Source organism: Aquarana catesbeiana, linkage group LG02, assembly GCF_042186555.1.
Source record: "Aquarana catesbeiana isolate 2022-GZ linkage group LG02, ASM4218655v1, whole genome shotgun sequence".
In the NCBI taxonomy this organism is placed as follows: domain Eukaryota; kingdom Metazoa; phylum Chordata; class Amphibia; order Anura; family Ranidae; genus Aquarana; species Aquarana catesbeiana.
Window position 1 is genome coordinate 302,414,466 of NC_133325.1, and position 12,808 is coordinate 302,427,273.

General features: G+C 38.8%; 1 protein-coding gene across 7 annotated transcripts in view; it reads left to right on the forward strand.

Annotated features, from left to right (window-relative positions):
* The window catches only part of HERC2 (HECT and RLD domain containing E3 ubiquitin protein ligase 2), a 287,985-nt gene that overhangs the window by 107,225 nt on the left and 167,952 nt on the right, over positions 1 to 12,808 (forward strand). For all 7 annotated transcript variants that reach the window (XM_073614619.1, XM_073614626.1, XM_073614620.1 and 4 more), the window contains exons 23-30: positions 1,055 to 1,240; positions 2,478 to 2,648; positions 4,064 to 4,167; positions 5,013 to 5,163; positions 6,710 to 6,924; positions 10,003 to 10,135; positions 10,242 to 10,369; positions 12,512 to 12,707. In XM_073614619.1, coding sequence (XP_073470720.1) covers positions 1,055 to 1,240; positions 2,478 to 2,648; positions 4,064 to 4,167; positions 5,013 to 5,163; positions 6,710 to 6,924; positions 10,003 to 10,135; positions 10,242 to 10,369; positions 12,512 to 12,707 — 1,284 coding nt within the window. The remainder of the gene's footprint in view (positions 1 to 1,054; positions 1,241 to 2,477; positions 2,649 to 4,063; positions 4,168 to 5,012; positions 5,164 to 6,709; positions 6,925 to 10,002; positions 10,136 to 10,241; positions 10,370 to 12,511; positions 12,708 to 12,808) is intronic.

Consider the following 12,808-nt stretch of genomic DNA (forward strand, 5'->3'; position numbering starts at 1 on the left):
CAGCGCTTTATGGCAGAGTGGCCCGACGGAAGCCTCTCCTCAGTGCAAGACACATGAAAGCCTGCATGGAGTTTGCTAAAAAAAACACCTGAAAGACTCCAAGATGGTGAGAAATAAGATTCTCTGGTCTGATGAGACCAAGATAGAACTTTTTGGCCTTAATTCTAAGCGGTATGTGTGGAGAAAACCAGGCATTGCTTATCACCTGTCCAATACAGTCCCAACAGTGAAGCATGGTGGTGGCAGCATCATGCCGCTGTGGGGGTGTTTTTCAGCTGCAGGGACAGGACGAATGGTTGCAATCGAGGGAAAGATGAATGCGGCCAAGTACAGGGATATCCTGGACGAAAACCTTCTCCAGAGTGCTCAGGACCTCAGACTGGGCCGAAGGTTTACCTTCCAACAAGACAATGACCCTAAGCACACAGCTAAAATTACGAAGGAGTGGCTTCACAACAACTCCGTGACTGTTCTTGAATGGCCCAGCCAGAGCCCTGACTTAAACCCAATTGAGCATCTCTGGAGAGACCTAAAAATGGCTGTCCACCAACGTTTACCATCCAACCTGACAGAACTGGAGAGGATCTGCAAGGAGGAATGGCAGAGGATTCCCAAATCCATGTGTGAAAAACTTGTTGCATCTTTCCCAAAAAGACTCATGGCTGTATTAGATCAAAAGGGTGCTTCTACTAAATACTGAGCAAAGGGTCTGAATACTTAGGACCATGTGATATTTCAGTTTTTCTTTTTTAATAAAAATGCAAAAATGTCAACAATTCTGTGTTTTTCTGTCTGTATGGGGTGGTGTGTGTACATTAATGAGGAAAAAATGAACTTAAATGATTTTAGCAAATGGCTGCAATATAACAAAGCGTGAAAAAGTTAAGGGGGGTCTGAATACTTTCCGTCCCCACTGTAAATGGCTTTAGGTTGCTTTTATGTGTGAAATTCAGTGGGGATTGATACACAAAATGCTTTGAAAATTGCATACTAATTTTAATTTCATCCTGTAATTCATCCTGTAAAAATTGTTTCTCATTTAACACTTGTCTAGGTGTTCTACTTCCTGAGCTTGTTGTATCTACAATATTGCTGCTGTGTAAGAATGCCTGGCTCATGCAGGAAACCGGTGCTATTCCTCTTCTTGCCAGTCTTCTGGAACCTCTGGATCGATTCAACCATCTTGCCCCAGGCAGAGAAAGAGATGACAATGAGGATTTGTCCTGGCCTGGCATAATGGGTGGGTAACGCTTCATTGACTGATTGTCATAGAAAATGTTAATGTATGCTGAACAGTGGTTACCAAATGTAAATCCAGTTGGTGGAGATTTTTTTCAACTACTATCGGCTGCAGTTACTAAAAGTCAAATGGTCTAAAGAATGTACGAAGTGTAATCACACTATTGGGTTGATTTACTAAAACAGGAGCATGCAAAATCTGATGCAGCTCTGCATAGAAACCAGTCGGCTTCCAGGAGTTTTTTTTTTTTTGTCAACACGTAATTTACTGACGTTAGAAGCTGATTGGCCAACATGCACAGCTGCACCAGATTTTGTCATCTAAATTCTAAAATCCCATAATCAAGGTGTTGTGAACTCAAAAATTCATCAAAGTGCACCAATAAGCGTGTGAATAAATAAAAAAGATATATAAATTAACATACACGTGCAAAAATCAGGGACAAATGTACAGTATATGCACATGTACTGATTCAGTTATCAAATTCATAAAGTCCAAACAAAACTTGGATACATAAAGTCCAAAAATGAAAAGTCCATATCGGGTGTATATGTGCAGTTCATTAATGCTGTGTTTAGACCAACACCTGCTGTGGTACACAAAAATTATTCTAGAGTACTGTCCGCACTCATCTATGTTCACACAGCCCCACGTGACTGCTCCCTGAGCACACAACGTAATCGCCATATAAAAAAAACCAAAATACGATCATTTGAACGCAGTACTAATGTCACATTGTTTAAACGTTCTCCAGCATGATAAAAAATCCTCTCCAGCATATTAAGGGTTAATCCTCATCATCCGGCCCCACCATTATCGCTCACATTTTATAAAGGGCGAAAGACGCGCCAATAGTGTAAGAATGCTTCAAATATATTAATTATCCAAAAGTATTAGGCTGGCAATGCATTTATGCAATTTTCTTTTACAGTTTTTCTTTAGATTTACCAAAGCTTTCAATCAGGCAGGCCCTTGCTTGCACTACATAGTTGAAGGTAATTCTAAAGGAAATTCAAGAAAACAACATTTTTATAATGTATGGCCAGCCTTCGCTTGACACATATTTATTCAGTTGTATAACATTTGGGATCTTTACGGAGATTTATTAGCTCACACATAGCACGGTTACACTTTGTACATTCTCTAGTATATGCTGAACAGAGTTTTACTATTGTATGTGCATTTTGTGTGGTATGATTTCAAATTTAATTTTTTTTTTTTTTTTTTTTACATAAAGGCTCATTTTTTGCTGGCCAGAGCTCAAGGAATAATGAAGAAGTAACCCTGATACGTAAAGCAGATTTGGAAAATCACAATAAGGATGGAGGTTTCTGGACTGTAATAGATGGGAAAGTCTATGACATCGAGGACTTTCAGGCACAGTCACTTCATGCTAATACTATACTAGGTATGAATTACTTTTTAAAGTATGCGTAACTTTGTTTTAGTCATTCATTTGGCAAGTAGCCAGATTTTAGGAGATCTCCATAATCTAAAAACAAATGTGTAAAATTTCACATTTACATGGTGCAGAACTTCTTTATGGTATGAGGACGACCTTTTTAATAAATTATACTAGCCTCTACATGGTATGTTTATCATATAAGCCTATGCAGGTTTCAGTAATGTCTTTTATTGTCTCCGATTTTCCTTTTCACTTAAAGGCTAACCTTAAAAAAAAAAAAAAAAAAAAAAAAAAAAACAAAAACCTATTTTTTGCAAGTAAAAAATATGCATTTATTATTATTATTATTTTTTTTTTTTTATTAGGCGCCTGTAAAGCATTGCACCCCGAATCAGCAGTTCGTGGATACAGTGTCAGGCTCCTGCAGACTGTCAGTGTAGCTTTCCCCTGATGCCTCATATGGCTGGCAGTTACTGAATTACAGAGAGAATCAATGAACTACTAGAGCACCCACCAGCGCCAGTTGTCCTTAATTGAGACGTACCATCAGCTGCAATTGTTGATGGTAGTTGTAGTTCATTCACAGAACTCTGTGAATGAATGATGCAGTCGGGTGGGCAGAGCCCTGCATGGCTGTGCTGTTTTTCGATTGTGATAGCGGGTGTGGGGAGAGGATCCCCATCTGCTGTCACAATGCAGGCTGCAGATATAGTAGCATGTTACACCTTAAATACAAGTGTAAGAACATGTTATGAAAGGTGAACTTATCCTTTTAAGATATTCCTAGACAAAATCTCATCTTGGGCAACATCAGACCACATTGTCTACTTGAATTTATTTGCTTACATCTGCTAGTTTAATTAAGACATTGGAAGCATTAGCCAAGTATGTAAATATTTTATCAGTAAGTGAATTTACAGCTCTCCATTGCTGTAGCACAAGCTGCCATATGGACTGTACCAGAAGGAACATGTAAATGTGATAAAATTGTCTTTAATGCATTCAAATTTGCTAATTCACATTGCATGGGGATAGATACCAAATCTAACCAGACTCTCTGGAGATCTTTTATCTGAGTTTATCTCTGTGGAACAGGCAATTAGTCTCCATTTTTGAAGGGAGATTGTTATTGCTTTTCTTGAGAAAAAACAGTTATGGGTATGTTTTTACAGTCTTCCTTCCTCCATAGCCATAAAATGAGTGAAGTGACCCAAGTGTACTTGTTTACAAAAAGATTGTAAGTGGTCAGATCATGATGGTTCATCAGTGGTTACTTAGAACATGAAAGTTTGTACATTACATCACACGGATATGTATGACTAATTCAGTACTCATAGAACATTTTTTTCATATTCATATTTCATTATTACTATATATTACTGCTGATTTTAGTTTCTATTTTCTTTGTTGTCTGCTAGCTCACTTTGCTTGTGCGGATCCTTTGGTTGCTCTTGAGGCTGCCTTGCAGTTTGATGACACCAGAGAGTCCATGAATGCTTACTGTGTGGGTCACTACATGGAGGTAAGCAAGCCCAACTAATTGCAAATATTGAATTAGTTTTTGACTCCACAGAGACAGATCATATGTTTTGACACTTAAGAGAAGTAAAGGATTTATTTATTTTTCTGTTTCATACTTACAATCGGTCCGATGCTGCATTGGTCCCCCGGTGCCTCTACATGGTTTTCACAGCTCCGTGAGCAGATAGTCAGTCAGTTCTCTGCTCTTCTCCCTCCTCGCTCACTGGAGTGCTGAGCTGTGAAGGGCCAGAGTGGCCATCTCGGGCTCTCATCGGCTTGCCGAGAGGCTGAGCCGGGTGTCAGTCCAGGCACCTGGTGGATCCCGACTCCCATTGTCGAGATGATGCTGTGCCTGGACTGATCTTGGTGATGTCAGCAGAGAGTGGACTTCAGCCCGCTGTCTACTGAAAACTGGTCACAGGAGTGCAAAACGAATTGTACTATGATCCAAAGGGGAAGTACAGCCAAACTAGCTCAGGCTGGACTTCTCCTTTTTTTAAGCTTGCTTTTTTCATCAATGATGTCTTGTGAATTACAACATACAGATGCTTACTGACATGGTAACATGGTATATCTCTGGTGTATGTGATATGATTGAGATGCACTATGTTTCTAGTATACTTTGCACTTTTCTGCTGTTCATAGAATAAATGTGTATTTATATAGTGTGTGTGTGTGTGTGTGTGTGTGTGTATATATTTATAAGATAGATGGAGATATACAGTATATACTGTAGATAGCTGTATACCTGTGTTTGTTGACTTTTCCTTCTGCTAGATATGCTAGATTTTTAGTTGCTTGTTAATAATGTTTCTTTTCAATAATCATTTTTTTTTGTTCTCACAGCCTGATCAGGAAGTAATTACAGCCCCAGATATCAGCAGCCTGTCTTCTCCGCTCATTGACACTGAAAGAACCCTGGGTTTGCTGCTTGGTCTCCATGCATCTTATCTCTCATTAAGTACACCATTATCTCCTGTGGAGGTTGAGTGTGCCAGTAAGCAAGATTTACTGTGTTATATAATACTGTATATGGCTGTGGTGTATAACATGGGACTTAAAGCAGTATTAAACCCAAAAGCAAACATTTTATTATATTGCAGCTTATAATTCTTAGATGTGATGGCTGCATTAGTTTTTTTAAGGGTTTCTTTCATTTAAGTTCATCTGGTGATCTGGCCAGTAAGTTTGTTCTTTTACAACAGAACAAGCTCTCCTGCAAATGTAGCAGTTACAGGGTAGAGACAAACCATTTACCACTGACACTTACAACGATCCGCTTTTATTTATTCATGTAAAATCTTTATTCTAAAAGAACATTTGTTGCTGTAACTGCAGTGTTAGCTGGAGTTTGGCTTCAATTTGTTGGTGTATTTAAATCTAACAATCCCCACCCCCTAGACTGGATGAAGGGGCACAGAGGGAACATTGTCAGAGTGGAAACACTCCGATACCAAAGGTGTAGCTAGATCACCAGGTAAAAATGAGGAGGGGAAAAAAGCCTAAAAAAACAAAAAAAAAAAAAACTAATGGGACCACCACCTCTACTGATTGGTAAGCTTCTATATATGACATTTTTGATTTTGGTTAATACTGCTTTAAGAGTCCATTCCTTTACTCAACCAGTTGTCCTCCAGAGTAATTTTCTCATCTGGTGGGGGCGCAGGGTTGGTATTGAGTTTCTGCAAACAAGGTTCCTTTCTGGCAGTATTTTCTTGAAATCACAAAAAAAACACCAATTATAGTGTGTCTTTATATTCTGTAACGTGTTGCTCCATCAGTTAATCATGGCCATTTGCATGTAATCGCTCATGCAGCAGTCACGTAAGAGTGATCGGCCCTGGACACAAATTGCCTGCGTCCAAGGCCCATTACTTGCATATGATCACTGTATGAGTGAGTGGCTACAATTTAGCTGCGGGAATCGGCAACCCCCCATTGCTTTAATGAGGCTGCCTCCTGTCCGTCATCACCAGGGAACCAGGCATGAATGCATCCTCAGTGTTTTTGTAATTGGTAGTAGTTAATATGACTTTTTTGTATATAATTTACAGCCAGCTTCGAGTCCAGACTTCAAATAAACTTACTAGTAAGAACAAAAGTATCACATTAAGCCATTACGGTTATCGTACCAAAGATGGAGAACAAGTTTTTTAAAAGCTGCTATCAGACATGAACAATTTTAGCGTAACAGCAGGATATGTAATTGGTGTCCAGTGCATTTGCAGGTGTGAATGCACCCTTAAAATCGGTTGATTCTTTGGTGAACTATGATGACATAAAGGGGCACTCCTAATAAATGAGGTGACTTACAGCAAGTAGTATTTAGTAAACTTTACAAAAGGATACTTGCTTTTTAAAGGTGAACACTTTGTAAGGCTCCATAAAGTCACAGTGACTTTGAAAAGGTTCCTCCACTACTTTGATGTGGCTTTCTTGTGACTTGAGTGCCAGAGTGTGTAAATTCGCTTAACTTTTGGAATCACACTAGTGTGAACCGAGCCTAAAAAATGCTAATTGTTTTTTTTTTTTTTCTCATCTAGGGTGGCTTAAATCTTCTATATTTTCTGGGGGCCTTCAAACCAGTCAGATTCATTACAGTTACAATGAGGAAAAAGATGAGGACCATTGCAGCTCCCCAGGAAATACTACACCCAACAAGTCAAAGCTGTATGCCCATCGCCTCTCAATGAGTGCTCATTCCCAGCCTTTTCTGCAGGCCATAGCTGACAATAATACCCAGGACCACAATGTCAAGGTGTGAGCTCTTTGGAGATGTAATTATGGTATATGTTATACTGTTACCTGTGGTCATTTTTCATTGATCCAGGCTATAATTTTTTTTCATTGTTGGGTAGACTTGCATTTAACCACTTCCGGATCGGCTCACACCGATATACGTCAGCACTTTGAAGAGGGATATCGTTGTTATGGCAGCAGCTAGCTACCATAACCCTGGTATCCTCTTCAGTGAGCGGTCAGGTCTCAGATAAAAGTGGTCTCTGTGGCGGATTCGCCGCAAGATCACTTTTATCGGCGACAGGAGAGGGGCCCCTCCACCTCCGGAGCAGTCGGTAGCGGCGGAGGTGATCGGGTCCTCTCCCTGGCTTGGTATGGAGAAGAGTGAGGGGAAGATGGCCCTCACCCGTCTCCATACCATGGCAGAGCGTAAACTACGTCAAAACATCACTTTCGCCCATAGTTCTTAAAGCAACATTTTTTTATTTTATTTTTTTTAAATGACATTTAATTTATTTATTTATTTATTTATTTTTAGTGTAAATATGAAATTTGAGGTCTTTTTGACCCCAGATGTCATATTTAAGAGGTCCTGTCATGCTTTTTTCTATTACAAGGGATGTTTACATTCCTTGTAATAGGAATAAAAGTGACACAATTTTTTTTTTTTAAAGAACAGTGTAAAAATAAAAAAAAAAGGTAAAATATATTTTTTATTTTTTTAAACGCACCCTGTCCAGCTGAGCTTGCGTGCAGAAATGAACGCATACGTGAGCAGCGCCCGCATATGAAAATGGTGTTTAAACCACACATGTGAGGTATTGCCACGATCAGTGGAGCGAGAGCAATAATTCTAGCCCTAGACCTCCTCTTTAACTCAAAACATGGAACCTATGGAATTTTGTAAATGTCGCCTATGGCGATTTTTAAGGGTAAAAGTTTGTCTCCATTCCACGAGCAGGTGCAATTTTGAAGCATGACATGTTGGGTATCAATTTACTCGGTGTAACATTATCTTTCGCAAATCTTACCCCAAAAAAATTGGGCTAACTTTACTGTTGTCTTATTTTTTTTTTAATTCAAAAAATGCGCAAATACGGTGTGACAAAGTATTGCAACGACTGCCATTTTATTCTCTAGAAAAAAAATATATAATATTTATTTTTTTATATAAAAAAATATATAATGTTTGGGAGTTCCAAGTAATTTTATAGCAAAAAAAACCCCGTTTTTAACTTGTAAACACCAAATCTTAGAAAGAAGCTTGGTCCTTAAGTGATTAAATATAATTTGTAATTGGTAGAGCTGATCTTTTATAATATATTTTACAGCTCTGTGTGAAACACTAAAGGTCATATTTATCCACTTCAGCTCCGGAATATTTTGCCACCTTCATGACCAGGCCATTTTTTGCTACTGCTAACTGGTGATTGCACGGTCACGCAATGCTGTACGCAAACAAAATTTATATCATCATTTTATTTTTTTTGGTGGTATTTGATCACCACTGGGTTTTTTTTTTTTTTTTGGGGGGGGGGGGGTATAAACAAAAAAATGCCATACATTTTGAAAAAAAAAAGAACATTTACTTTGTTTAAAACTTATTCAATAAAAAAAGTAAAAATATTCCTCATACATTTAGGCCAAAATGTATTCTGCTACATGTCTTTGGTAAAAAAAAAAATAAAATAAAACAATCCTAAAAAGTGTGTATTGATTGGTTTGCGTGAAAGTTTTATAGTGTCTACAAACTGAGAGTGAACTGACTAACTGCCACTGACATCACCTGTGACCCTAAATAAAAAGTGATCAGTGCTAATAATTTACACTGTACTAATGACACTGGCTGGGAAGGAGTTAACATCTGGGACAATCAAAGAGTTAAATGTGTGCCCAACAATGTTTACGATCTGTAATGTGTGTTGATTTTACTACGCAACGTGCCGGTTTTTATTCCCTGCTCTGCAGGGAAATAAAAACCAGCACATCATCACAATCAGAAGTGAACTTTGTGTTTACATACACAAAGCTCTCCTGTCACTCGCTCTGATGATCGCAGCGTCCCAGCCATAAATTATTGGCCAGGAACTGCTGATCGGCATGTGCTGGAGCCAGTGAGGGCACAGCTGGGCGAGTGCAAGCGCCCCCTACCCAGAAATGCAGAATCGCATGTATACGTGATTCTGCGCAGCCGGGCCCACACTGTAGCAGTAAATCTACAGTGCGCGGGCAGCAAGTGGTTATAGCAGAAAGCACACAGCTTCCTCTGCTGGACACTGAAGTGTTTATTTACACAGTCTATATTTTATAAGCCATTCATGTAGAGTGCAGTTTAGGGTCTATGGTGTCCTTTTAGTACCTGCTTTGCATAAAGAAGATTGGAGGCCAGGGCAAGCCACTGCTTTATAAAGGCAAACATAGTTGTATTGTAATGAGATTCTAAGGTTGGCTATCTGTAGACTAATATAAATGTTGAGCATTAAGAATGGACCTTTTTTTTGAAACTGTACAACAAAAACAGTCTTTTTTTTTTTTTTTTTTTTTTTTTTTTTAACTATATACATACGGCTTACACTGACAAAATAATCAACTGTTATTCTGTTGAGCAATCTTTGTACGCAGTTTACAATTTGTGTCTCAAACTCTAATTGGTGCAAAAGTCCTTCTACAGTATTGCTCACATCATTTTTTTTTTTTTCCCAAATCCCCATCTTGGGTGTTGCAACTCCTGCTGAATCAGAGTTTAGTCATGATTCCCCATATTGTCCTTCAGTATCCTTTTAGGTATCCACATTATAGCTCCAGGGACTCTCCAAGTGATGCCCCCTGCTCCCTCTTCACAGGATATGTTTGACAGCAGCAGGAGCCAATGGCTGAATCTCTTCACTAGAATAATGTTATGAGCAGGTTGTGCTAGAAAGGAAGAATTGCATTATGATTGGAAATTATACTGGTCCACTTTAGTAGCAATGCACTGTCAGCAAGGTTTTACAGCAAATATTTTTTTTTTTTTTTTTTAAGCATGGGAAGCTTGTTTGTATTGCACCTTTTGATATATACAAGTCATAATAGCTGTGCTGTGGTTTTGTGTTTTCAGGATTTTCTGTGTCAGATTGAGCGGTATTGTAAGCAATGCCATCTGACCACTCCAATTACCTTTCCCCCTGAGCATCCAGTGGAAGAAGTCGGCCGTTTGCTACTCTGTTGTCTACTGAAACACGAAGATTTAGGTGTGTAGGAGGAGTATGTTATGATGTAAACAATCGTTTCCAGCCATATTTCAGAGTTTACGTTTAAGCAGATCTGCTGGAAACAATATTCTGTTTTACCTTGTAGGTAATATTGCTCTGTCAATGGTTCATCATGGTGCTTTGAATGTGGATCAGGTCAAACACAAGTCATTGCCAAAATCTGTGGTTGATGTCTGTCGTGTGGTTTACCAAGCCAAGTGTTCGCTCATAAAGGTTAGTGCTACATGTCCAACATCTAGAGTAAAGTACAGTGAGGGGAAAAAGTATTTGATCCCCTGCTGATTTTGTATGTTTGCCCTCTGACAAAGAAATGATCAGTCTTTAATTTTAAAGGTAGATTTATTTTGACAGAGACCGAATAACAAAAATATCCAGAAAAAGGAATTTGAAAAAAGTTTTAAATTAATTTGCATTTTAATGAGTGAAATAAGTATTTATTCCCTATCAATCAGCAAGATTTCTGGCTCCCAGGTGTCATCTATACAGTTAACAAGATGAGATTAGACGCACTCCTTTTAAGAGTGCGCCTAATCTCAGCTCGTTAACCATATGAAAGACATCTGTTCACAGAAGCAATTATTTAGATTCCAATCTCTCCACCATGGCCAAGACAAAAGAGCTGTCCAATGATGTCAGGGACAAGATTGTAGACCTACACAAGGCTGGAATGGGCTACAAGACCATTGGCAAGCAGCTTGGTGGGAGGGTGACAACAGTTGGTGCGATTATTCGCAAGTTGAAGAAACAAAAAATCACTGTCAATCTCCCTCGGTCTGGGGCTCCATGCAAGATCTCACCTCGTGGAGTTTCAGTGATCATGAGAACGGTGAGGAATCGGCCAAGAACTACTTGGGAGAATCTTGTCAATGATCTCAAGGCAGCTGGGACCATAGTCACCAAGAAAACAATTGGTAACACTACAGGACTGAAATCCTGAAGCGCCTGCAAGGTCCCCCTGCTCAAGAAAGCACATGTACAGGCCCGTTTGAAGTTTGCTAATGAACATCTGAATGATTCAGAGGAGAACTGGGTGAAAATGTTGTGGTCAGATGAGACCAAAATCGAGCTCTTTGTTATCAATTGAACTTGCCTTGTTTGGAGGAGGAATGCTGCCTATGACCCCAAGAACACCATCCCCACTGTCAAACATGGAGGTAGAAACATTATGCTTTGGGGATGCATTTCTGCTTAGAAAACAGGACAACTTCACATCAATGGGACGATGGATGGGGCCATGTACTGTCAAATCTTGGGTGAGAACCTTCCCTCAGCCAGGGCATTGAAAATGTGTCGTGGATGTGTATTTCAGGATGACAATGACCCAAAACACACGGCCAAGGCAACAAAGGAGTGGCTCAAGAAGAAGCAGTAATTTTTTCAACTTTTCATCTATTAAATCTTCTGCCCTTGTTTTAACTTTGAATAGTAAAACATTTATTTTCTGCCAGTAAATACCTTATACGGCCCACTTCCTGTTTCTCGTCTGGTAAAAAGCCTAGGCTTATGACATCATGCACAGAGCCCTCTCTCTGTGTCTCTCTCGCTCTATCTATCTATTAATCTATAGATATAGCTATATATATATATATATATATATATATATATATATATATATATATATATATATATATATATATATATATAATCTAAGTGGTTGGAGGGAAGCTTCAGAATGGCAAAGATGTTTTTATTACAAAATATGTGAGCAGACTGCAGTTCCTTTTTAAGGTCCTAGAGTGGCCTAGCCAGTCTCCAGACCTTAATCCCATAGAAAATATGTGGAGGGAGCTGAATGTTCGAGTTACGAATCGTCAGCCTCGAAAACCTTAATGACTTAGAGAGGATCTGCAAAGAGGAGTGCGATAAAATCCCTCATGAGATGTGTGCAAACCTGGTGGCCAACTACAAGAAACGTCTGACTTCTGTAATTGCCAACAAGGGTTTTGCCACCAAGTACAAAGTCATGTTTTGCGAAGGGGTCAAATACTTACTTCACTCATTTCAAATGTGTTTTTTTCTGTATTTTTTTTTTTTTCTTTCTGTCTCACTGTTCAAATAAACGTACCATTAAACTTTATAGACGCCAGTAATTAAGATATGATAGGCCTTGCCTACTCGTTTTTGTGCACTGTGAGTCGAGGAATGCCCAGAGGCTCTGTTATGTAACTTTTCCTTTCCTTTTTGGAAATAAATAAAAAGAATCTTTAAAAAAAAAAATAAATAAATAAAACTTTATAGACCATTTCTTTGTCAGTGGGCAAACGTACAAAATTAGCAGGGGATCAAATACTTTTTTCCCTCACTGTAGGCGTTGAACATTTATATGATGAGGTACATTTTAATGTTTACTCTTAGACACATCAGGAACAAGGACGTTCCTATAAGGAAGTGTGCGCCCCTGTCATAGAACGCCTCAGATTTCTCTTCAACGAACTGCGGCCTGCTGTCTGTAATGACTTGTCTATTGTATCAAAGCTAAAGCTTCTCAGCTCTGTACCTCGCTGGAGGAGAATAGTGCAAAGGATCATTAGAGAAAAGCGAAAAAAGAAAGGTAAATATATAACCAAAAACTTTAGTACTGTATTGTCCTTTTTTAACTTTTTTTTTTTGGCTGGCACTCTTGTTTGTGTTTTGTATATGAATGTACATTTT